A 26607-nucleotide genomic window follows, 5' to 3' on the forward strand; every position below is an offset into this window, starting at 1 on the left:
CCAGTAAGACATCTTAGGCTCTTTTCAGGAATAAGCAAGGTGGATCACCAGCCAGGTCTTTGACGGGGCTGGTGGCCCCTGGGGAACCCTTCCTGGCATTTCAGAGAGGATTTCTCTCTGTGCAGAGAGAACTGTAAAGAACCTTCATAAAGGAGACCCCTCAAATGCTTGTGTCATCTTCATGTGTAAAGGTGCTCGTGACACTACAGCACAAAGAGGTAATGTGGCCGGGAGGGAAATGCTAGGATGGCTGGGGTATGAGGAGGTGACTGGTATGTCACGGCTGAGGCCATTCCATACAGAGATGTCTCCATGACTGAGTGTGCATCTGGCAGAAGGTGGAGCTTGTTCTCCAGTGTAACGTCCTGATCTTGAAGAATGCAGGTGGCGTGTTGCTCCTGCAGCTGACTGTAGGAAAGAGTTGGGGTGGGCATCAAGGGACAGTCAGGCTGCATGCAGGACGGTTGTGTTTGTTGCCTAGTTAAAGATGACTCGGTGGTGTCTACAGAACTGGTCATTGATCCCAACCAAGGCAGTGGGCCCTCTGGTGAGGCTGATGCTGGGAGGTGAGGATGGCTGGAGTTCGTAGGGACTAGTATGCGGGACCCCAAGGCAGAGGGTGAGTGCACTGCGGCCATCTTCAGAATGGTCATGGCGTGCTGCTGATGGAATGGGCGGCCGAGATGGGCTGGTGTTCGTTGCTTTGCTGTACCTGCAGGGATGGAGAAGAGCCCTGAGTCCAAAGCACCTGGTACCCATTGGGTGACCCTGGGCAAATCCCTCAGTGGTTCTCTGAGCCTCCGTCTCCATATCTGTAGAATGGGGACAATCACTGTGCCTTACCTACTTCACCTGGCGGTCATGACAGGGAAAGTCAGGGAAGAAATAGACTGTGTGGCTAATGTGATTGTTGACATTATTAGTAACACTGTCACTGTGTCCCTTGGGAAGTTGTGGTGCGGAGCACGAGGTCCCACTTCAACCCTGTAGCGTGTGCGTGTCCCCCACAGTGATGGGCACAGAAGCCACGTTTCCCTCGCATGCTGTCTCCCCAGTGACGGCGGGTTTCTGCTTGTGCCCTGTTGTGGATGACCGGCCCTTGTAGTCAGCTGCTCCTTCTTCTCAAGGGCAGCCTGTGCTCCTGTGACTAGCAGTGCCCCCCTTCCCTCCTCTGGCAGCTCGTCTCACCCACTCAGGCCAAAGTTGTCTGTCTAGCAAGCTCAACTTTAAATGCAAAATTCAGGAAATGACACACATCTAATTTTTCCTCCTCATCAAAGCCTGCTTTCTCCACCTTTTCACCACATGACCTGCTGTTATCATGGCTTCTCTGCACCCCGTTACTTAGCGTCAGTGGATTGGGCCATCCAGTGACCCCTTTGTTGCTGCTCTGTGAGCACCAGGAGGACGGGAGCCGTGTCTTCCCTCAGCCTGACACATCAAAGATGTTTACCAAATGATGAGAAAAAATGGATATTCAGTAATAAATGTCTATTTAGGCAGGGTTATGGGGATCAAAGGCTCAGTGTGTCCTTTAAAGGATCTGTAGTCTAGCAAGGAGACAAAAAGAAAACAGGAAGCCACGGTACAAAGGTGAGACCACAGCCAAGGGAGGTGAGAGCTACAACCTGAGGAGAACATTCCAGGCAGAGGGGATGGTGCTGGTGTCTGGGGAGGGTGAGGGCATGCAGGGGGGCTGTGGGAGGGGAACAGCAGGTGGTGGTCTGGGGAGCTCGGCTCCTTTAGCATCTAGCCGCCCCTGCTCAGAGCCTTAACTGTTTTGTTTTTCAGCTGATGAAGGTCGTGAACGAAATGTGCCCCAACATCACGCGAATTTACAACATCGGCAAGAGCCACCAGGGGCTGAAGCTGTATGCCGTGGAGATCTCGGATCACCCTGGCGAGCACGAAGTTGGTGAGGTTGCCCCGCTGTGACGCACCTGTCCCTCCATGTCTGTTTTCTTCTTAAAGGACCAGGAGATCACTGACCTCCAAGAGAACACTCGCGAAACAGGCCAGGAGCCATCCACATGCCACTCTCGCACAAAGAGTCTGCAAATTTGGGTTCTGAGCTAGAGGCTGTTGACTTATTTAAGGGAGTCAGTCATACCTTCCTTTACTCCAAATGAACCGTGTTTTGTTCTGTTCTCCAGCTCTGAGGCCGGTCACACTGACCAAAGAAAAAAGTGGCCAGAGGCGGTCAGGACTGAATCCTTTTATAGAAGAAAATTTTGGACTTAAGTTATTAATGACTTAAATTAGAGGGAGATCCCCTAATTTTTTATTTTAATTTAATTCCATTTTTGAGCATTTCCTGTCTTCCGCCATTTCTCCTTCAGTCACTCTGGAATCTGGATTCTCTGGGTCAGGGGGGCTTCTCTGGTTTTCTTTTTGGTAACTCTGCGAGTCTTTTAGAAATCCCCTTATATTTAAGTCTGAGGTTTGCCTGCTTCATTCAACTCTAAATTCGTCAGTATTTCAGGAGTTCCTCTTAGGAGTTCCTTCGAAAGTATAAGGACTGGATCTGCAGATAAAATTACATTTCCTTAAAAGTAGTTGCTTTGCCAGTGAGAGAATAAGTATTGTCAGCCTATGCTGGGCTCTGATAAGCCCCAACATTGGAGAAAGTGAGCTGAGAAGAAGAACTCAAAGGCAGCCCGCTTACAAAATTGCGTCAGTGCCCATGTCCCCTGCTGGTCGGTTTTCTGCTTCTGTTTATCCATCTCTATCTCCTTTTAGATTTAATAGGACCTTCTTTGGAGAAGAACGATTGCCTCCCCAAAGAGAAAAATAATTGCCCTGTCTTGTGTTTAATTTGTGAATTTTCAACCTTACGCACTGTATCACTTTCTCCGTTCTCGCTAAATAAGAATAAATATGATTACCCAGGGGCTGGTATCATCTATGAGTTTTTTACACATTTTCTTACGTACCTATTGGGGAATTTTAAAAAAGGGTAGTGATAGAACTTGGGGGGCCCATTTGTAAGACGAGATGGGGTAAAACTGTAAGTTGCTATTACTCAGAGATCTTTTTAATCCTAAATGGTAAGGGCTGTTCTGCTAGTAGCGCCGATATGGACTGTATTTTTTCCTGTCCTCGAGTAAAGGCGAGCCAGAGTTCCACTACATCGCAGGGGCCCACGGCAACGAGGTGCTGGGCCGGGAGCTGACGCTGTTGCTCATGCAGTTCCTGTGCCAAGAATACTTGGCCGGCAACACACGCATCGTCCACCTGGTGGAGGAGACCCGGATTCACATCCTCCCATCCCTCAACCCTGACGGCTACGAGAAGGCCTACGAAGGGGTAATGATGCCGCCCCCTGTTGGCGGGGTAGCCGCTAGGTCCCCCCGGCAGAGCCCGCTGGGCCATGAGTCAATTTCTCTTCCATGTCCTGGCTTCTCTTTCAGTGTCTCTCCGCGAGGGCAGGTAAACTCACAGGGTTCCCGAAAGGTGCAAAGCAGGAATTGGGAATCGTGGGCACCTGAGAGGTAGACAGGCCAACGCACTGGAAAAAGTGAACGCGAGGGAATAATCCAGTAGAAGAGAATGAAAGGAACGCTGAACCTGGAGGAGGCACCCATCAAGGCAGATCCTCAGTTCATCTGTGGCCTGTCATGCTCTCGATGCTCCGAAGAGAGCTGTTTTTGTTATTCTGAGAGATCGTTTACATTTCATGTTCTAATTGTGGCATAGGCTTTGTGCAGGTTACGTTGTGGATGGACTATTATTAGTATTATCTGGGAATAAAGTGTAAGACTGTACTTGGTACCTGTCACACGTATGCCTGATAATATGGAATTGGGGTTGTGTTTATGGGCACCGAGTTGGTCAGGGACTTTTGGTGCCCGATTTGTAAGGTCCACTGGTCAGGGGTTTGCAAGCCAGACTCGTGGGCATGGCTGGGAGACTGTGTTAATGCGGTGGTGGTTGATTTTGCAGTGTTGGACTCTTGGGTTCATTCCTACTCAGAGTTTTATCTGACCAGTCTAGAAGTTCTAGGGGGATAGAAGGTTGGGGGGAAGGGTTGTAATACCTCTTGAACACTGCCATGTGGCTGGGGTGAGGCTCTGCCTTCCTTCTTGGGGTGATTTGGTGGTATTACCCCCCACCTACTTGTGGTGGTAGTACTAGAGAGGGCTTCATTGTTCTCTTTTGGGGGCCATCTTTGGGCCAGAGGACCTGTGAGGCTTAGAGACACACCCAGGTGGGGATGGTGGGCCTGGAGACAGGGACGTCTTTTGTGGGAGAAGTCCAGAAGCCTGTGGTCCCTCACGTTTGGAATTGTCTCCCAGGGCTCGGAGCTGGGTGGCTGGTCCCTGGGGCGCTGGACCCATGATGGAATCGACATCAACAACAACTTCCCCGACTTAAACACACTGCTCTGGGAGGCAGAGGACCGACAGAACATTCCAAGGAAAGTTCCCAATCACTATATTGCAATCCCTGAGTGGTTTCTGTCTGAAAATGCCACGGTGAGTAAAAATACCCCATCATTTGCAGAGCAGTGGAAGGCCAAAGTTAACACCCGCTGGTATTTGCGGAAGATCTGACATTTAAGAACAAGACAAAACCATTTTTTTTTTCCCTTTCATGTTTTCTCCCAAAGCGGGGAAGTGTGCTAGATAATAACTACCTTTAAAGTTGATATCTGCAGATATTCTTCATAAAAGAGAAATCGTTGAATTAGGTCTCTTTACAACCACACACAGCTTTAAAAACAACAACAACAAAGAGAAGCCAAAAACCCTGCCATATTACCGTCCATATTACTCTCAGCTTCGGCCATGCTATGGAATTGCTATGAAATTGTCCTTAGAACTTACTGATTGCTTGAGAGACCTTAATTTTATTTCAGTAAGTCCTCATGGATCATTACACATCATGCTTCTTTGGAAAGAAAAGAAATGCATTGAGTGAGAAATGCTTCCCTCAAATTTTCCAGTCTTCTTTTCCAAAGAGTGTGTTGTGGGAGAAAGAATTTTCACAAAATTTTGCATGCCTTTTATGGCCTCCCCTTCCCATTGTCATCTACCTTTTTACCCCTGACCTCTGATTGTATATGTCCTTCAGGAGGGCTGCTTTGATTGCTTATATGAGTTAGGGTTAGATTCAGTGGGAACAATGAAAAAATCCAAAATGACAGCAGCTTAATGAGGGACAAGTTTGTTTATTTATTTATTTTCACATAGAAGGACTCTAAAGGCAGAGGATAGAAGCCCGGCCAGACAGAAGCCCTGTGAACATCAGGAACCAAAGACTCATCTATCTTTCTGCTTCCACCATGTTAGTGTATGACTTCCACTCTCAAGATCAAAATCCAAGATGGCGATGGGTGCTCCAGCTGTCATGGCTGTGAAGGAAGAGGGGAGCAAGAGTTAAGGAACAAACAAACAAAAAAAGGCGTTAAGAAACAACAAAAAAGAAAAAAGAATTCAGAAGATCCTCCTCTTAGACAATTCAGTTAATTTTAAGAATCATTCCTTGATTTCCTCCATCATACTTAGGCTTCCATCTCATTGGCCAAAATCTAATCAAAACATGCTCTCAACCCACTGTGGCTTCCTGAAAGCTGGAAAATGTTATATTTTAGGCAAGCACATTGCAAGCTCAAGAAAACAAAAATAAAAATAACTTCTGTCCATGAGGAACCAAGGGAGAAATGATGAATGGATAGAAGGCAACTCCCCTGCTCTGCCTTGGGGCTCCAGCCCACCTCATGGGCAGGCACCACTTACTGGAGGAAGGCCACTATGGTTGCCTCATTTAGGGAGGCATAGGATGGTGTTATCCAGGCCCTCAGGAAGCAACCAGTCAAGTGATGTAGACAGACAGTGGCAGTGTCTATGGTGTGGCTAGGGAACCCATGGGTAGCTTATGGGGAATAAAGGGTTCAGGGCCTCTGAGTCTTCTGTATTCTCTCTCATTTCCCAGTTCCATCCTATACAATCATCCCCACCCCCATACACAGTTTTCTTTCAAACAAACGTACTGATGACGTCTGGTAAGGCTGAGAATTCAAGTGATGTTATCATTTGGGAACTCTTGGACCAGAATTTGAATATGGTTGCCAACGTTCTTGGCCCTGAGGCTAGGAGAAATAAGGAATTCTTCAGCTTAGAGAAAGTCCTTGGATATCAGTCTTTGCTTTAAGACTAGAATTTAGCTTTCTGAGCTTGTCATCTTTGGGAAACACATGGGGAATTACACAGATCCTCTATCACCAACACTTTTTTCAGTTGTGGTTATGTTAGATAAGAAGTCAGCAAAGATAAAGACTTGAAAAACAGTCAACAGCTTGACATAGGGATCTATAAGAAGTCTACAACCACTAGGTAGATAATAATGTATTTTCTTGAGTATTCCCTGGAACATTTTCTTTTTTTTTTTTTTTTAAGATTTTATTTATTTATTTGACAGACAAAGACCACAAGCAGGCAGAGAGGCAGGCAGAGAGAGGGGGAAGCAGGCTCCCTGCCGAGCAGAGAGCCCGACATTTGGCTCAATTCCAAGACCCTGGGATCATGACCTGAGCCGAAGGCAGAGGCTTTAACCCACTGAGCCACACAGGCGCCCCACCCCTGGAGCATTTTCAAAAATTGACATGCTCTGGGCTCTAAGGGAAATCTTAGCCAGTTCCAGAGAATAGGAGTCAGACCATGATGCTCTCACCAACATACAGTTCAACCAGAAGACAGTAAATAGGCTAATGAAAATATCACCGCCTCTTTAGAAAATTAAAGAAAAATACTTCTAAATAATAAGTCAAAGAAAAAGACTGTACTAGCAACTGAAAAATAATTAGAACCCAGTGAAAACATTATGTATCCAAATTGGTGGAGTACCACAAAAACTCTTGTACTTTTAGGAAGTTTATACCTTTCAATGATTATATTCCAAAGAAAGGCTAAAAATTAGCTAAAGAAATTAGCAAATGAATAACAGAAGAACCCCCCAAAATGTATAAAGATTGTGATCAAAAAGTAAGAGCAGAACTAAGAGAAAAACCAAGAAATAATATGAAGGGATTTGTCTGTTGAAAGACTCATTTGATAAGATTTAATCATCACTCCCACGAAAATCTCTTAGTGAAACTTTATAATACAGATAACTAGTTTCAGGGAGAAGGCTATTTTAAATGACATTAATCATAAAATAAAAGATTAATAAACTCAACTACATAACCAACATAAGAAAGCTTGCTCATCAAAATTTTAAAACCATAAGAGAGAAGCTAAAAACCAAGAGAAATTATTTGCAAATTAGGAAATTGGAAAAGAATTAAAACTTCCAAATATATAAAGAATAACAAATAAGAAAAATATAAACGGCTCAATAGAAAAATGGGTAAAAGAATATGAAGAGGCAATTCGTGGAAGAGGAAATATGGTTAATAAACATGAAAATATGTTCAGCCTTACTAGTACTAAGGAATGCAAATAAGAGAACATTTTACACCCACTGGTTGGCAAATTAAGAAGTCTGACAGTAGCTGAGCGTTGGAGAGGATATGGGGCCAGTGGCTCTCTCATGCATTGTGGGTGCAAGTGTAAATTAGCACCGTGACTTCAGAGAATAATTTGATTATCTTGTAAAGTAGAATATGTGTATTTCTTATGACTCTGCAGTCCCACTTCTGGTGATTTATGCAGGATAAATTTCAGCACATGTATACCAAAAGGAAGCTCAAAAAAAAAAAAACCCACCACTGTTCAGTACAGTAAAAAATTGAGAATTACCTCTATGCCCCCATCACAAGGACAGTTAAACGATGACATCCTTGTACTGAAGTGGAAAGGACTGAGCTACAGCTTTTTTGCAACGATACAGATACACCTTGGAAACATGAATTGAGGGGAAAAAAATGGAGAAAACAATCAGTATGGTTACCCCCCTCCTTTTTAAGAGCAAAAACAAGTAAAACCAAATAATGTATTTTTAAGCATACACACCTAGGGTAAAACAAAAAGAATGCGAATCATATCATTGAGGATACAATGCTTACCTCTGAGTGCAAAACGGGAGGATGGGACAGAGGGAATCACATATTATATAGAAATTGTCCTTAAGATCTGTTTTTGGGCACAGATGGTGGGTTAATGGGTGTTTATTCTATCAACATAGAGCAGAGGACAAGCAGGGACCAGCAATGATCCTGTGGAATGAGCCAAGTTCTACAACAGTCCCATCCAGGGCCCCTGATGTGTTTAGGAAGAAAAACACAACTTAATGAACCCTAAGTTAATTTCGTTCTTCAATCAACTTTCTGTACTGCGCAGCCAAGCCATTTCCAGTTTTTATTTCTTTCCCATTATCAAATTTTATTCTGTGGGAATTCTCTTCATGGGAATCAGTAACTTAGGATAAAATATTGAATTCATATCAATATTGACCATATCAGGCTTTCTAATTTTGGCTTCAAACATTGTGAGTTCCTTCCTTCCCCCTCCCTCTTTTCTCCCTCCCTCCCTTTCCTTCTTTCTCTTTTCCTTGTTTCCTTCCTTTGTTCATTTGTTCCTTCCTCCCTTTCTTCCTTTCTTTCTTTCAACTTTTTATCATAAAAAAACGCCAACCGTACGGAACTGGAGTGAAAGCTTTCAGGGCCCTGGTGTTCCCATCTCAACTTCAGTATCTGTCCGTTCTCATCCATCTACATCTGCACCCGCATCCTCCTCCTCCCCAGAATTACTGAGGCAAATCCTGGGAGTGGCGTCATTTCATGTGCAGATATTTCGGTAAGTATCTCTAAAAGCTCAGAGTCTCTTTTAAAACCATGAGCAATTACCATTATCCTATCAAAATCAATTATTTCTAGTATTATGAAATATCCAGTCAGGGTTCACATTTGCCCTATTATCATTCTCTCTCTTAGATTTTATTTTTAAGGTTTATTTATTTGTTTTGCGGGGGCAGAGGGAACGAGAAAATCTCAAGCAGATTCCCGCACTGAACATGGAGCCCTATGCAGGGCTCCATCTCGCGACCCAGGAGATGATGACCTGAGACCAGATCAGGAGTGGGCCTCTTACCCGACCGAGACACCCGGGCGCCCCTCTTGTAGCTGAAGTCAGGAACCAGAGAAGCTCCCAAGTTGTGGTCAGGAGCACGGGCTTTCCAGTCTCCTTTAACTTTCTCCTGTTTCACTTCCTGCCTTTTTTCCTTGCACTTTTGCTGTCGTTCAGCTCGTTGCTTATCTCGTAACAACTAAGGTACCAGCAACCGGATTAGATCGTCTTGACACATTTTCCACTGTCTGGGTGCTGCCAGCTGTATCCTTTCCGTGTCATGTAACCTATGCTTCTGTGTTTCCTGTAAGCTGGCCGTGAGCTGTCAACCAGACTAGGCTCTGTGGAGCAGGGGCTGGCGAGCTGCAGCCTGTAGGCGGGCTACTTCCCGCCCAGGCTTGTTGGTGTACATGGTGTCTTATCAGAACCCAGCCCTGTTCATCTGCGTGTTGTTTCTGGCGCTTCCCCTGCTACAAGGACAGAGTTGGGTAGTTGGGACAGAGACCACAGGGCCATCAAAACCTAAAGTATTTCCCATCTGGTCCTTTGCAGAAAGAGGCTACCAGCCCCTGGATTAGAGGCTGGTCGTATTCTGGGTTGATGTTTTCCTTGGGTGTGTATGCTCTTCCCTAGGGAGACTATTCTGTTGGTTTTCTCTCTTTCTCTGCTCTTTGGAGCCAGAGATAGACATGCCTGGTCCATTGATTCACTGGAGTTGAGAAGTGTTGATGCGCTAACTCCATCTTTTCTCCCTGGGCATGAACTGGGATATTCCTATAGAAAATATTCCTATCCATGATTTGCAAAAAAAAAATCTAGCTTGCTTCAGCCGATTTTGAAATTCTACATTTTTTGCTGCAAGTATTCCACAAAATGGTTGTTCTTTCAACCATGTCCCTGTTTGGAAAGTAGGGAGAGGAAGCAGTTTCCTTCTGATCTTTATTTCTCAAAGCCTGTTTAAATGTGCCTCATTCACAGGTGGCAGTGGAGACCAGGGCTGTCATAGCCTGGATGGAGAAAATCCCCTTTGTCCTGGGCGGCAACCTGCAGGGGGGCGAGCTGGTGGTGGCTTACCCCTACGACATGGTGCGGTCCCTGTGGAAGACGCAGGAACCCAGCCCCACCCCTGATGACCACGTGTTCCGCTGGCTGGCCTACTCCTACGCCTCCACGCACCGCCTCATGACCGACGCCAGGCGGAGGGTGTGCCACACAGAGGACTTCCAGAAAGAGGACGGGACAGTCAATGGGGCCTCCTGGCACACTGTCGCCGGAAGTAAGTCTCTGGTGGCCTTGCTGTCATTGTAGAGCCAAATGGTAATAGATGGCTGGGACAGGGAGGGACCCAGCCATCCCTTACCTTTGGCATGGGGGTAGTCATGAATGTAGTCTGCCTTTGACTGTAGTCCACCAACGCTCTATACAGACTCCTCCTTAGTCCTTCTGATAGTCTTGGGGGGTTGTGGCTACTCCCCATTTTATGAATGAGTTCACCGGCGCTTGGACTCTGAAGGGATCTCTCCAATCAAGAAAGGGGACAGAGCCACACCTATTTGGCTCTGTGGTCTGCTCTTAGCCCCGAGCTATTCAGGTTCTGCAGGGTCAGAGATGGGTAGATGTAGACTTGGAAGGAAGTATCAGATGGAAAAGTGAACCCAGCAGAGGAGCAGAGAGCATGTGTGTGTTGGTGCTGGGGCCAGAGTGTTTTTACGCAGAACTGTGCCCATCGTGGGCGTGTCCCATGCATGGGTCCCCAGAAGGGCCGGGCATTGACCCCACACTCAGGTGTGAAGTGGCTTCAAGCTGCAGGTGTGTCCTGAGGCCCAGTGTGTGACTAACACCATTTCACACACCTCCCGTCCGCTGGGGGTCAGACCAGGGCATTCGGTCGAAGCTTGCCTGTGTGTGATGTGGGGAGTGTACGGTTTCGTTCCTGGCATCCACACGGGACCAGACAGGCCTCTAGCAGGAACTTCGGGAATTCCTTTGCAGCAGCCACAGAGGACCCTGGGCTCCCATTTCCGGATAAACTTTCCTTGCTGAATCCAAGCTGAGCTGGCCCAGGGCTCCCAGCCAAGGAGGGAAGAGGATATCCCATTCCCTAAGGTGCCTCAGCTTTGTGATGGCAAGACCCCACGCATAATGCTGTTGCTCATTTTCTTGACTTTGTGGGGGTTGTCGAACCGCGGATGAACTTGAGAAATGTTCCGTGTCAACTGGACCTAGACTCACACTCCGGCTCATCACCCAGATGCTGTAGGACCCCAGGGGAGTTCCTTGACCTCTCTGAACCCTGTATTTTCCATTTGTGAAATGGGCACGATGGTAACGATGAAGATGGTGGACCTTTGGGACTGTCATGAGGCTCACATGGGTGGCAGGTGTTGGGTGTCCTCTGTCCAGCTTACCAGGGAAGCACGCCGCCGGGGACCCCTCCCCTGTCTGCCTCCCCCTCTCCCGTGGTATTTGTTCACCATCACATGCCTGCTCTGTTTCCCTAATTAACCATCATATGATTTTCCTTTGCTAGATTCAGCCTTCACATGCTTTTCAGGTATGTGTCCGTGCTTGGGAAAAGAAAACTAAAAAGCGAATATCTTTGTTCCCGTGACCATGTTTTAACATGTACAGAAAGCTTCCCGATTTCTTCTGGGTTCCCTACCCCGCAGTGGTGTTTTATTTATTTACCATCATAGTTTGGCCCTGCACAAAATTAAAAAAAAAAAATGTCAAATCCCTGTTGATTAAGAGAATTTTCTAATGGCCCCAAATCATTCTCACTTCTTCATCTCAGCCCTGAGAACCGGCGACAGCCTTAACGTGAACGTTCTGTTTACTTTTCCCGGCTGCCGCGACCGCGTCGGGTATGGACCCAGCCGGAGTCGCCGGCGCCGGGTCTGTCGCCACGTTTGGCAAAGCTGGCTGCCACATAGTCACACACGCCGCATTTGATTTTTTCCTATCGATTATATTTTCCATTATTGCGGGGGCTTTTGTGGCAGAGCCGTGTGGCAGCTTGAGCCTTCTTAATCATTCTCCCTCCCGGCGGCGTGAGGAAGTGCACGGACGCCTCTCTTTGTGGATTAATGAGATGTGACTTCTAATTTCCTCCCCTCCCCCGACCCCTCCGCTCCCTGTTCTTGCTCGGTTCTTGCTCATTAGCCGTGACCGACAGGCAGCGGTTAACGGAGATGGGGCCGTGGGGAGCCCGCTTCGGGAGAGCTCAAAACACACGTTGTTTTGAGCGTGTGTGTGTCACCCCCAGAATGACGCCAGGCCCCCTTGGTTCCCGGGCTGCCACCCCACGTTCTCTGGCCCAGCGACAAAGTGCACGTTGAGCTGGTGATGGGCGCCCGGGCCTCGAGGAAGGTGCAGCTCCGTGCTCCTTGCAGAAGCCACGGCAGTGGGATTCTAGGCCAGGAGAGCACAGGAACGTCTGGCCGGTCCCGCTGGGACCCAGGGTGTGTGGGGATCTGTCTGGGTCATGCCACAGGTCCTTGCCCACACATCACGCTTTCAAAGCCATTCTTGACCCAGGATTCTCAACTCACGCCATTTGCTGTGGGGCCGGAAGTCAGCAGCAGTTAGCCCAGGTGAAGCTTTTCCACCCTCCCCTGGCTTCCCAGCATGTCACCGGGTCCTCCGGTACTTCTAGTGCTTCAAAGACACAAGGCAGGGTGGCAGACCTCCTCAGAGTTGCATAGGTAACACTGATTTATTTCCGTGCCAGCAAGGCCTGGAAGATTGGGAGTAATGAAAATACTCTGTGCACAGAGGCCCCTGGCACTCTCAGCGTGTCCTGCCCTTCTAACTAGTGGCCATGGCATCTGAGACCCCCCTCTGCCCTCTCATAATTCCACATTCGGGTTCAAGTGGATATGTTGACGTGGCGTTTTGACCAACCTTCTCCAGCCAGACCAGGCCCCTTTGAAGGATGTGCCCTTAACGTGCACGACGGGGTTCCCCTCTCCCACCCCGCAGCTCTCTGCCTCTGTCTTATCACAGATGTGGTCAAAGGTCCGTCTGCTGACACGGGAGTGGTTGAAATCTGGAATCCACCCGAGAGAGTGGCTGTGTCTTTTGTACCATTTTGCCCGTGACTGTAGCGATCAGGCTGTTGTGGAATTTCTCTGGATACCCCAAGCCATGAGTCCTAATCAGGTGTTTCTACTGGGCAGTACGCCGCTCAGCATGATGGCGAGGTAGGCAAGGAGGGTAGATGCAGAGTGAGGACAGAGGCTGGTTGTGCAGGAGCACCTGCTCCTTTGATCAGTCACCACACAGAAACCCAGCACATCCCGCTCTGCTCTCTTAGCCCTGACCCGAAAAACCCAAGGGCGGCTCGTGGAGGGGCCTCCTGCATCCTGTGGATGCTTCCTGCGGTCACGCACAGCATAGCTGCCCTGTGTTCTCGCTGATCTGATCACCCTGTTGCTCAAAACCAGAAATGTCTGAAAGAACTTAATGCCACCTACCATTCATTTCTTCGCTTCACAAATACTGGGAGCCGTACTGGGTTGAATGGTGCCCTACCCTGAAAAAAAAAAAATCTCTGCTTCCTAATTTCTGCAACCTGTGAAGGTGACCTTATTTGACAAATGGGTCTTGCAGGTATAATTAGGCAAGTTCGGGCGCGTTCAGGGTGGTACGGTGGTAGACCTTGCAGGTGTAATTAAATTAAGGGTCTCAAGATGTGGTTATCCCGGGTTACCTAGATGGGTCTTAAAATCATTGACAAATGTCCTTATAAGGGACAGAGGAGAAGCCACGTGAAGACAGAGGCAGAGGTAAGAGCAATGCAGTCACAAGCCAAGAGACACTGGGGGCAACCATATACCAGAAGCTAGAAGAGGCGAGAAAGTTTCCTCCCTGAGGGCCTCCACAGCGAGCACAGCCCTGCCAACACCTCGATCTCAGACCCCCAGCCTCTAGAGCTATGGGAGGATACATTTCTGCTGTTTTGGCTTGGCTCTCCCCAAGCCCTGGAGAGAAGAGCAAGGCCTTGGTGTCACACACACCGAGGTTCAAACCCTGACTCTGGCTCTTTCCAGACACGTGGTTCTGGATATCTTTCTTGGCTGTTCTCTACCTCCATTGTCTCAGTTGTGACACTGGGCTCTGCTGCCTAACTCTCTGTTGAATTTGTGGTCAGTGGAAGCAGAGCATTAAGGACAGGTCCTGGCTCATGGGTGGCACATGGGTAACCATGGAGAAGAACTCCATCCACCACTTCGAGTCCATACTGCTCATTCCTGGTGGCTTTATTTTTATTAAAATAGTGTGTTAAACTGGGTTTACTGAGCAGAATTTTATCCGAAAAACACTTCGGTCTTCCTTTTGCCAGCGATGTTCCCAGACGCACCTGTCTTCCCCAGAAACCATTCTGGCCGCATCCCCGCTCTCTCTGCCCCGCCCCTCCCCTCATCTTTGCTGTCATTCCTTCGCAGGCTGCAGCAGGTACTGGACACCTCCTTGTTCAAGTGAGGTCGTCCGGATCCCGTTCTTAAACATTCTTGCTGTCTCCCTCCTGCCCTTGGAGCGCGGTTTGGTGACAGCGTTGTCCGGTTGGCTCGGCAGGTCTCAACGATTTCAGCTACCTTCACACAAACTGCTTCGAGCTGTCCATCTACGTGGGCTGTGACAAGTTCCCGCACGAGAGCGAGCTGCCCGAGGAGTGGGAAAATAATCGAGAATCCTTAATCGTGTTCATGGAGCAGGTGCGGCACGAGCGCACGCCGGGGCGGGGGCCGGAAGGGAAGGGGCCGGTTCGGGGCCTGAAAGCCTGAGACTGAGTCGAGTTAGTGCTTCAGATCTGGCCGTCGTGCTGGGCCGGCCCCACACGGTGCCGGAAGAGCCAGCATCTGTCCGCACCGGATTCGGCCCCCGGAGTGAGCTGTAAAGCCTCGTTGATCACTCACACTGGGTTACGGTGAGTGTGACCGGATGCTGCCCTGTGGGGACGGGGTGACATGTGTCTGAGCCAGCATGCCCAGGCCCCTTGTGCTAGTCTGCTAGGGTTGCATAAAAACATAGCCCCCCCACCCCGGGGGGGCGGGGGCTCAAGCAACAGAAATTAAGTTCTGGAGGCTGAAGTCCAAGATCAAGGTGTTGGTAGGTTGGTTTCATTTGGAAGAGCCTCCTTGGCTGGCAGAGGTCTGTCTCCTCCCCACGTCCTCACGTGGTCTTTCCTCTGTGCGCCCATGCTCCTGATGTCTCTGTGGGTCCACAGTCCCCTTTAAGGGATTCAGATTGGATCTGAGCCCACCTGAAAGACCTCATTTTAATTTCATCACTGCTTTGAAGACACGGTCTCCAGATACAGTCACGTTCTAAGATCCCGGAAACAAGGACTTCACCATGGGCATTGTTGGAGGATACTGGGGTGTCCATCATGGCTGTGAGGCTGAGAGGCCCTGCCGTGGGTGTGTGAGGCTCCTGGGAGTGGGTCTCCTGAGCCCCTCCCAGGGTTCTGCTTACAGTTGGTGAGGAAGCCCTGCTGGGTCCCCCAGGACCCTCCCTCGCCTTCCCTTCCTCCTGCTGTCAAGGACCCGGCCCATCCTGTAGCATCCAGTAAACCAGTCTAGTTCGGTGCTACAATGAATCCAATAATATCCATGCCCCACTAAGGAACAAACAAACTGGAAACCAGAGGAATAAACAAAAGGGCCTCAATTACGTGACTGCCATGACTCCCATCCATTAGGAAGCGTGACCCTGAGGCTCACAGGATCGGACACGGAGGCCGCCCCTTCCATGAGTTGTTGTAGATGAAGCAGAAGACAATTTCAGGCAGTGGCTCAGCTGCCAGCTTCCTAGTTCCTGCACCTCCCACTCCACTGACCTTGGCAGAGGTCAGCCCTGGCACCTAGTGTTCCAGTCTGCCCCACAAGGATCCCTGGAGACTCTCTGCAGTCCCCATTACACTTGCCCGGCACAGCAGGTGTGAGCCTGTTCTTCGCCCTTGGGCAGATGCAAGCACGCTGTCTGTCCGCACACTGGAATTTTGCGAGGGAAGGCTCCTTTTCATTTTCTCTCTGAAAAGAGAGAAGGCTCTGATCATCCTAAAGGAATCCCGTGTCCTGTGCTGTGGATAAAGGGCCTAGGTACAGTAATACATACAGTGTCATTAGAAATGATGGTATATCACCGGGATTGTCACATTGTTCTACAGATAGGGAAACTGAGGCACAAGGTTCAGAGTGATGTGGGTCTTATGACGCAACCAATTAGCAGAAGGGCCCTATGGACTGAGTTGTCATTTTTAAGAACGCCTTTGACTCTTTTCTCTCTGATTCTTAAGTCGTTGGGTTGACATGTTAGGTCTGTGGAGTTCAGGAAAGTCAAATGCACTAGAAAAAATTAAATTCTGTTTTTACTGGGTGCGCTTGACATGCACTATCTCAGATCCTAATATTTTTTAAGCCTCTGGAATAGCTGAACCCCAGCGGAAGACTTCCCAGTGCACGGACCCAAGGGGAACACAGAAATTTACACAACAAATCCGGGTATAGCCAGGGGGCTGTCGAGCTAGATAAGGCTTTGAGAGGGTTCTTGGCGGCCCTGGGGTGGCATTTGGCTTACAGCCGTCACTGTGCCCACTGGGTCGGGTGCGTTGTGAGCTCACCCTGTTCCTTGTCCCGTGTGCTGAGCAGGTCCATCGCGGCATCAAAGGCGTGGTGAGAGACTCCCATGGAAAAGGAATTCCGAATGCTGTTATCTCTGTGGAAGGCATTAACCATGATATCCGAACAGGTAACTGCGAGCCTAGATGAACTGTCTCTCAGGAGGGAATGTCTGTTTTCTCAAAGCGTTTTATTTGGGTCAAAATCACATGTCAAGTGCTGGAAACTTCTTATGGAGAGCCAAATTCTTGTCTCCTTCCTTGGGTTCCCCTTGGAGACCCTGGAAAGCAAGGTTTTGAGCCTGTGCTTTCTGGTTTCTCCCTTATTCAGGTGAAAACCAGAGGTGCAGGGAGGGGAAAGGAGATGCTGGTGGCTTAAGAGGCAGCTGGGAGAGGGTTCGGGTGTCTGACTCCCAGTGCCGGCATGCCCCTGCCACTCAGGGCTTCCCTGCTGCTGGGAAACCCTTGTAGTTTTCCCTTGTGCCCCGGACCGTTGTTACCACGATGGCGCTCAGTGTGTATGGTGTGACATGAGGAAACAGTGACCTTGACTGTGACAGGGACGTGTGCATCCTGATGTGATGACAGGTGCACAGGGAAGAGAATTGTCTAGAAGCCCACAGCAGGTTGTCTGCAGGGGTTCTGGAGAAGATGGTGTGTCCGGGGGCTTGTACACCCACGCACAGAGGTTTTCGGCCACCGGGAGACTCTGCAGAGTGCCATGTCATTGCCCTGGGCAGGTGGCTTTGCTTTGGTGTCAGCTAAAGTGAGCAGGGGCATTGGGTCCTGTGCTGGTTTCCAGTGGGTGTCATGACAAATGACCATGGACTTAAAAAGTCAGAAATGTATTCTCTCACAGTTATGGAGCCCAGAGGTGTGAAATCCTGGTGTCAGCAGGGCAGTGCTCCCTCCAGAGCCCCCAGGAAGGACACTTCCTCAGCTTTGGCAACTTCCTTGGCCACGTCACTCCACTTCTGCCTCCATCTCTGTGGCCTCCTCCTCTCTGCCTCTTACAAAGATACATGTCATTGGATTTAGGGTCCACCCGGGCCATACAGGATGATCTCATCGGGGGATCCTTAATTATACCTGCAAAGATCCTTTTCCCAAATAAGGTCCCAATCATAGAGTCTGGGTAGTAGGATGTGGGCTTCCAGGGGCCGTGATTCAACCTACTCCAAGTCCCCCCCGGGCACCGAGCACAAACTCAGTAGCAGGAGAAGGGAAATGGTGATTGCCATGAGGAAGACCTGTTCAGCCCTCGGACACACTCGAGCAACTGGGAGAAATCGGATATGAGGCCACTTGGCAAGTGTTCAATGCAGCCTGAACTTGACCTGTTGGTTCAAGAGCTGACCCTGGATGGAGCGGCCAGTGGCCCAGGACGGAGAAGGTTCCCAGAATATGTGACTGTCAGATTTAAAACAAGGGCGGCCCCAGGGAAACGAGGCCAAGTCCATCCTCCTCCTGTGTTCGTCATGTGTTGTCACCTGTACAGCCTGTGACGGCTGGAAGGATCCCCAAGGTGCCGATGAGGAACAGAAGCTCAGCCTCCGTTCGGCCCCACCCCCACCCCGGGTCAGGCAGTCCCTGGTTGCAGAATAGATGCCCACTCAGCACCTCCTCGGCTGCTGGCTGGTCTCAGCCCCGGCCCCTGCGGGGTCACTGTGGTACCCCCCAAAGGCCATGTGGGATTGGGCTCTGGGGTACCTCCCGAAGCTCTTCTTCTGGGGTGACCAGCTCTCTCAGTTTGCCCAGGACTGGCTCCATTTGAAAACTGAAAATCATGAGCCCCAGTTTTGGTCAAATAGAACAATCGCTCCCCTGTGCTTTCTGCCGCCTCACTGGGTGCCCCTGCAGGCTCCCTCCTGGAGGACTGAGGCCACGTGTCGGGGTCTTCGCTCTAGCAGGACCGCCTTCCCTCTGCCATCTGAACCTCCTTCCCTCGAGAATCCCTTAGTCCCTTCCTTGCCCTTTTCAGGTCTTTGTTCAGATGTCACTAGGTCAACAGAGCCAACCATGGTGACCACCTTTTCTAACGCCGCACATCTGCCCCATCACCCACTGATTCCTCTCGGCCCCCCGCCTTCTCTTCCCATAGCCCCTCCACACCTGACGTCTGACGTCTGGCAGGAGAAGCTGGGACCTGCCATCCTTCTGGTGTTTCTGCCGCTCCCCCACTGGTCCCAGACCAGGGGTCCTGGACCCTTTTGTGCCTCGATGAAGTATAAGCACACTGCCTGACATTCTGTAGGGGCTTAATAAATATTTGTTGAATGAATGAATGAGTTTGAATGAATGAATGCACATGACATGATGTTTCTGGGAGTACACAGAGGGGCTGAGCCGGGATCTGAGCCAGGGGCTAGGGACTGTGAATGCCGTGCCCCAGCCCTTGTCCCCGTGCTGTCCCTCCTAAGGGGACAGGAGCCTCTTCTCCAGACTGTTCACATGCACTAACAGACCTGGTCCTTCTGACAAGCGATCCCATTTGACCTTTGAGGAAACGAGCCTCTGGGACCGAAGGAGGGGCTAGGCTGGGCTTCAGACTTGCCCTGCTGTCCCTCAGTGCCAGGCTAACCTGAGAGCCTGCTGGCATGCCTGGTACAGAAGGACAAGGATTGCTTACATGGGTGGATTGTAGCTGACACGCCACAGAACAGTAGGCCGCTGTGTAATGCTGTGATACTTCTTGTTGTCCTCACCTGTCTACTCTTTGTCCTTGAGGACCTGATAGCCGCTGCCTATGAGCTTTCCCACCATGCAGCATGGCGTTCGGTACATGGCCGCCCTTCACCGGTGTATGCTGGGCCTTGCGTTCATTCCCGGACTCATTCATTCGTTCTTATGTTCATTGACAGGTTCTGAACTTGAGATGGGTGGGATCGCCGTGGGGTGCCGGTGATCCTTACGATAGAAGGGGCTACTGTATCTGGGCCCGCATAGGACTTATATTTTAAACATTGCTAACAAGCTCCTGTAAAAGAAGAATTCACAAAAATTCCTAGAACATTCTTGGGATGATTAGCACTTTGTATGCATGTGAGAAAACAGGAAGGTTTTAAACGGGGTGGGAGAGAAAGAGTCCGCTGAGCCCCACAGGCCAGAAGACAGTTCTGTGCCCAGTGAACTTGGAACCTCAAGGCTTTTGTGATCACAGAGGTGGTTTGGATGAGCCGATGAGAGCCGCCTCCCCCTCTCCCTTTATTTCCTTCCTGAAATAATTTCCCAGTGTATTCTCATGATAGATGAGCTCCGCACTTTGCAGGTTCCTTATCATATTTATTTCAGCGTCTCAGTGCTCAACATTTGCTCTGAATCTCCTTGATCTCTCTCCGAGGTGTCTGTGATCTGACAAGTTTTCTTTCAGGAGGGATTTTGTAGAAAATCAACAGGGGGATTGAAGTCCCAGGAGAGAGAAGCCAGTCAGAGTGTTTCTAAATGCATGCAAGTATGTTGGCCAAACACCTGGCTCAGAATGCCCCCAGATGTCCTCTGTGTGGCAGACACTAACCTGACCGGCTACCAAATGGACATGTGACAGTATCTGGGTTGTCCCTCCATCCACCATGCTGCACGACACCAGCCACGTCCCCATCCCGCCCCTCCTACAGCTCCTAGAACATTCACCCTTGAATACAGATCTGGTCACCCCGTGGGCTAGCAACCTACCATGATGACCCCTGAATTCCATGAAGTGGATGATTCTAGACTTTACTGGTCATCGGGGGAAGAAGCTGAGGTTATAAGAGCCTTGGGGAGAATTGCGGGGAAAGCCTAACCGAGAATATCTGGGGGAAAGGGTGCTGTGGGGGCAGAGGAGAGCGTCCGTGTTTCAGAAGCGGAAACTTGCAGATTACAGAGCTGACGCCCCTCGTTCTGATTCTGTGACCCTAAACACACTCCTGATAGTTTTACTCATTCTTTGACCGGATCTATGGAGCCCGTCCCGTGCGCCGGCCTGGAGATGCTGTGGTAGAGGAGACGGATGCGGCCGATCATCTCAGTGCACATTCTAGCGGGGGAAGATCTGCGAACAGTTACAAGGGAAAACTTAAAAGGTAACTGCAGACTACGGTGCACGCCGTGGAGGAGAGGGTTTGCATGATCTACAGGAACCAGGGGTCGGCCAGGGAAGTTTCCATCTCCGAAAGCTGAATTGCATCGTGAGGCTCAGGCGGCTGACTTCGAGACAAGAAGACTCAGCAGGCTCCTGCCTTCTGGAAACCATGAGGTGGCACTTTATTTCATTGAGAAACTCACATTTTTACAGAAGGAAGTTGCAAGGCACGGCGCCGAGGACCGGGGAGCAGCCGTCGGCGCCGTGTGGACCCCGAGCCCCACACTGAGGCATGTTCACCAGTGAGCGGCCGTCGGCTGCCCGTGGGGTTCCTTCCTCACACGCGCTCGTGAGTGTATCTCAGGGGGTGTCTCAGGTGAATAAAGATGGAACTTGGACCTGATGCTTTGTCCTTCGTGTGTTTGGGGGAGACAGTCACACACACACACACACAGCACTGCTCCCGTCTCTTAGAAGATCTCAGCCTTGTGGTCGACAAGGGAGCCTGGCCCGGGGCCTCCTTACCCCTTCGCCCTTTCTCTTTGGGCACCAAAGCCTCAGACCAGGCAGGACACTCAGGTGGACGCGAGAGAGGAGAGAGAGAGAGCGCTGAGCAAGCCGGGCGCTGGGGGCCAGCTGGGGACCTCGTGTGACCTCCTGCTGTCCTCTCACATGGAAAGGGGACTTGTCATACAACCCGCCTCAGACGCTTGCCGGGGATTCAGCAGAACAGGGCCTGCCTTGACTTTCTGGTCGCCACGTCCTCCACGGTGGGCGGGGGAGGGGGCGGGGCGGCGTCACCAGTGACCCCGTCTTTGCCTCAAAGCCTCTTTTCAGGTCAGGGGCCTAAGTGTCCTCAGCAGGTTGTAGGCTCCTGGGAGGAGAGTCCTGGCCTGGAAGCCTCTGCCACAGAGACGGGGCCCAGCGCTAAGGGTGGCCCAGGGCCCCTGGTGGGTTTGTTGGGTGACGGAGCAATGTGTTGCCGGGGAGGTGGGAGCCCTGCCCAGCAGCACTGGCTGGTGTGTCCCTGCTCCCGCAACTTCGCATTTCTCTTGCCCACCCCGCCCCCAACCCCCGGGGCCAGGGAATGCAGATTCCAGGCCTCCTCCCAGATCATTTGGCCCTGGTCCCCTGGAGTCTTTTATTTCTCTTTTCAGATGTAAGAGACCCACCTCTTAAAAGAATTACTTTCGTATTTATCACCTGGCCGAGGAAGGCCAGGAAGCCAGGCACTGATGGCTTTTCAAGGTGGCGTTTTGTGGCGAGGGCACAGCAGTTGGAGGCTCAGGTTCATAATGAATGGCGCGTATTGTCACGGGGAAGGAGGATGAGTGATTGTTCATCTCCACTCGTGTATGAACGCGGCGGGGAGCCTACACCCCAGCCCTCTGCCTGGTAAAACCGTTAAGGTGGCTTCCAAGGAAGAAAACATTCAAAATGCCATAAGAATTTGAAAAAAAAAAATTTGCTTCTGCAGAGGCTCAGATTCCACGAGGCCAGTCTCTGAGCCTCTCTCTGGCTGGGAGACTGGTTCTGGAATAGCAGGACTGGTGGTATCTGCCTTAGAAGGGAACGGCTCTGAATTCCCTTCCTTTCTCTTTACAGCCAGCGATGGGGATTACTGGCGCCTCCTGAACCCCGGCGAGTACGTGGTCACCGCCAAGGCGGAAGGATTCGCCTCGTCCACCAAGAACTGCATGGTCGGCTATGACATGGGTGCCACGCAGTGCGACTTCACCCTCAGCAAAACCAACCTGGCCAGGATCAGGGAGATCATGGAAAAGTTTGGGAAGCAGCCCATCAGCCTGCCAGCCAGGCGGCTGAAGCTGCGGGGGCGGAAGAGACGGCAGCGCGGGTGACCTCCCAACTCTTGAGACCGGTCCCGGACCCCTGCAAATTAAACCACCCCCAGTTGTAGCTCCGTAGAGGACTCACTCCCTATTGTTTTCTCTGTAATTCAAGAAGGCCTGGGAGAATGTGTATGTTGCAAGGCTGGTCCCAAGGGGGAGGGCCGGAAATTTGGAATAGTTCTGTTGTCTTTGTTCCATTTATCAAGAGACCTCTGACAGATCAGCAGAGAAAGGCTGGTAGGAGTGAGAATTCAGCAACTCAACCTGGGAATTGGAGACAGGGAGGGGGTTTGCCAGCTCAGGGCCTCCTGGTTGCACAGAAAGGGAAGCCAGTGCCCCCCCCAACCCCTGCCCTGACCCATTTGCTTGCCTGACAGCAAGAGTTCCTGGTGCATTTGCATTTTGCAAGGCTCTAATTGCAGCACTCCTGGAGCCCTGGGGTCCCAGAAGTTACCATTTGAGATGCTCAGGGGTCTTCTGAGAGAATCCACCCTCTCTGGCCCCGGGGACATTTCCCAGCTGCTACAGATTTATCCCACGCTCTGTCGACAATAGAGACATTACCAAGTGAGCATCAGTCAGCCTCTTGAATCAGTGTAGTTCCTCTTTCCATGAAGGGGTGTGTTCATACAAGGAGAAAAATGTTGAGCGAGTTTACCAGGGATTGGTGGGCAGCAGGAGCGCAGGGCCCACAGAGAACCCCCCAGGCTCCCTGCCAGTCCAGCAGCCCTGGGTACTGCCTGGACAGGGAAAAGCAGGAGGAGCCGCCCTTCCAAAGGAAGTCGATCACTCAGCCTGGCTCTCCTCTTTGACCTGCAGGAATTTGAAAAGGGCCAGAAGGAGGCTGACTTGCAACCCTCTCTCTGCTCAGGCTGTCCCTCCTTTCATAGAAACGAGTGCTCCTAAGTTGGCCTAACATCACCAAGGGAGTTATTTTTGATGTGTGGGTTGCCAGACCTTCCACTTAGACTGAATGTGATGAAAAGCTCTTAGAATTATCTGTGGAATACTGGTTTGGGAGGGGTGATACCAGAAAACTGTTCAACTTCTTTTTATTAAAGTTGCTGCCTCAGTGACCTGGGGAGAGTGAGAAAAATAAAACAAGTTCATGGTGAGATCGCTCCAGCGTGTGATTTTCCCAGGCAGACTCGCAGTCGCCCAAATGTCGTGCCCTACTGCCTCTTCCTGAGGTCAGTCCCTCCAGAGGCAGGGCTGGCCTGGGGAGGGGTGTCCTGTGCCCCCAACCAGCTTGGCGCTCCTGCTGACAGCTGTGTGTCCCCTGCCTCCTTCCCGGGAGGGCCATGTGCCCGGGTAAAATCATCCTGACGCTGGGGGTCCGCCAGTGACTGCTGGGGATGCCAGCCAGCATCTTTCCAGAAAAGATTCTCATGCAGCTTTCTGACTGTCTACACCAGAGATGGCAAACTTGCCTTATAAAGGATCAGATGATAAAGATTGCAGGCTTTGAGCAAGTGTGGCTGTGTTTCAGTAAAACTTTATTTACAAAAACACGTGGTAGTTGGATTTGAAGGCCCCGCTGGCACGCAGCTCGCTGACCCCTGCTCCAAATCGGTACCATGCAATAGAACTTTCCATGATGATGGAAGTGTTCCATTCCGTGCCATCTAGTGCCGCCGTCGCTGCTGCACGGGGCTAGCAAATGCTGGAAACATGGCTCGTGCACCTGGGGGCCAGTGTCTCTGGTGTTACATAGTTTCCATTAATTTAAATTTCGATTGTAAGAGCCATATCAGCTAGTACAGCTCTCTACGCAGCCCACACGGTGGGAAGAACCTGGTGTTGTCAGAGCGGGTAGGTGGGGTTGTCCATAACACCCTCACGGTGATGACCCCACACTACTGTTCAGAAACGCTATAGCTGTTCCAAGTGCCTCAGCAGACCGGAGTGGTCAGGGCCCTGCCCTTGGTGCCAGGGTGACTCAACCTTACAGCTGGTGAGTAGCGCTGGCCCCTTTGGGCGACGGTACGCAGTCCATGTGTCCGTGCTGTGCTCTGCCATCGGCAGGCCTGCCGTGGGCCCCAGCTCACCGACGGGCATCCTGGGCTTGCAGCCTGGGGCTGTGGGCTCTGGGCCTGTGCCGCTCCCAGTGCGTGGCCTTGGACCTGGGAGCCTCTCTACTCTCCCGTCTGTTCCCACAAAGTAAAGCCATGGCCTTGATGGGCCCCAGAGGCCAGGCTGGCTGTGCTGTCCCCTGATTTCTGGTGGAGGACAGACCCCGGTTTCCTCACGCTCTGCTCTGTTGGAGCAGTTTCCCTACCCAGCCCTTCTAGTGGGCACACCAGCAGCTCCGTGGTACAGCAGCTCTTCCTCGCCAGGCCCACAAGCCCTGAACACCTTCCCCGACTTCGTTCCTGGAGCTTCTCTGCTCGGCGTGGGCCTCTGCCTGTCTCTCCCCAGAATGAAAACCCTTCCACGGCTTTCCCAAGACCCATCTGAAATGCCGCCTCCTACAGGAAGCCTTGCCCCCTCTCCTGACCTGGACATGTTTGAACAGGTCTGCAGAGCCCTCAGAGCCTCAGACGGACAGCTGCCCATGCCTTTCCACCAAAACTTTTCTTGCTTCTGGTTCTCTCCGCCTTTGGACCAAAAACTCCCAATGGGCAAGAAAGATGTCCCGGGTACCTGCTCCCCCAGGTCTGGCTTGGCTCCATCCTCCCAGCAGGTGCTCCACAAACACGTATGGAATTGAACTGACCTTGCGCCATGGAGTGCTTTGCTTTTAGGATTCCCTTATAAGCTCAGAAAATGTGACTTCGGAAATTGAAAACTTGCCATTTGAGTTTCGTGTCTTCACCTTGTCAGTAAAGTCTGGTGTTTGGCTGTGCAGAACAGCATGTCTAAAATCCATGGGGGGTTGCTTTCTATCTGGATGTTTTTCAAAGGCATAAAATCAACGCAAAACCTCTGTTCCTGGCAGAGACTGCTCCGTCTGTTTCCCTGTCCTCCTCCTCAAGGCCGAGGAGGTCACAGCAGCAGCGCTCTTTCTAACGCTGGCTGTGTTCTGTGTTGAATGGCGCTTAAGGAGCTGCCCCGAGTCTTCTCCATCCATCGCAGCTCGCTTGCTGTGACTGTAACAGGAAAGCTCAAGATTTCTTCAGTCTTTGTGTCACAAAGACCTTAGGAACCACTTGAAAGTGATGCCATGTTTTTCACGGATAAACCAGCCAGGCGGTAGCAGGACGCTGTATTGACATGGGGTTCCGGGTGGCCGGGCCAGAAGAGTGTCTCAAGAGTGTAGGTTCTGGCTTGGCCCTAGCGGTCACCCCCTTGCCTGGAGGAGCTCACTTTTCCACACCTCTCTGTGTTGGCACCTTTCTACCAGTGCTTGGAGTAGCCACCATCTGCAAAGCCACCCTCCGCGAGACAGCCCCGAAAGCTGCAGAGACAGAGTCCCCAGGGCCCAATTCTACAGCTGAGCTCTGAGTACCAGCACTACCACTCCCAAGGCCCTGGGAGCTCTTCCTCCTGTCGCGTAAACACAGCCCCAACTTCCCAGCCAAGGCACAAGGAGTCCAGGGAAACCTAGACAAAAGGGACGAGGGGACAAACCTCAGACGAGAATGACAGGTCTTTACACCTGAGGGATGCCTCGAGATGAATGTGTCCAAGGGCGGCAACCAGGTTTCCTCTCGTAAGGAAAGAAAATCTCTGACTTATCGGCCGTAGTTGTTTGGAGCCCTGTGTTAAGGATTCTGAGGCAGAGTCTGGCTCGTGGGATCAAATGGGGCAACGTCTCTGGGTGTGGGAAGGGCTGACAGCCCTGTGTGTTTCCATCCCCAGACTAGTTCCAGTCCTCCTGGGATTAGACGGAGGAAAACTGAGGCCCGGGGGGAGGCCCCAAGTGTCCGGCGCCGTGTCTCAGTCTGTGGCAGAGGTGGGACTCAGGGCAGTGTTCCTTCCTGTGTCCCAGGAGAAAACTCGAGTTTGTTTCTGGAGCAGTGAGCCCCAAGGCTGTGCCTCTTGGCTGACTTTCTTAGGAGCAGATCAAGCTCCCAGCAGTGATGGAAGCCTTGGGAGCCGCAGGTGCATTTGAGAAATCAGAGGACAAAA

General features: G+C 50.9%; 1 protein-coding gene across 2 annotated transcripts in view; it reads left to right on the forward strand.

Annotated features, from left to right (window-relative positions):
- CPXM2 (carboxypeptidase X, M14 family member 2) overlaps nucleotides 1-22873 on the forward strand; it is a 123283-nt gene extending 100410 nt beyond the window's left edge. The window contains exons 8-14 of one of the 2 annotated variants that reach the window (XM_032882129.1): nucleotides 1792-1915; nucleotides 3110-3306; nucleotides 4296-4475; nucleotides 9984-10281; nucleotides 14583-14722; nucleotides 16658-16757; nucleotides 22292-22873. In XM_032882129.1, the coding sequence (XP_032738020.1) occupies nucleotides 1792-1915; nucleotides 3110-3306; nucleotides 4296-4475; nucleotides 9984-10281; nucleotides 14583-14722; nucleotides 16658-16757; nucleotides 22292-22545 (1293 nt within the window). In that variant the 3' untranslated portion in view covers nucleotides 22546-22873. The remainder of the gene's footprint in view (nucleotides 1-1791; nucleotides 1916-3109; nucleotides 3307-4295; nucleotides 4476-9983; nucleotides 10282-14582; nucleotides 14723-16657; nucleotides 16758-22291) is intronic. The other variant, XM_032882130.1, reaches the window with a different exon arrangement.
- The last annotated feature ends 3734 nt before the right edge of the window (nucleotides 22874-26607 follow it).

This window comes from Lontra canadensis, unplaced genomic scaffold (assembly GCF_010015895.1).
Source record: "Lontra canadensis isolate GAN:19392208 unplaced genomic scaffold, GSC_riverotter_1.0 scaffold79, whole genome shotgun sequence".
Lineage (NCBI taxonomy): Eukaryota > Metazoa > Chordata > Mammalia > Carnivora > Mustelidae > Lontra > Lontra canadensis.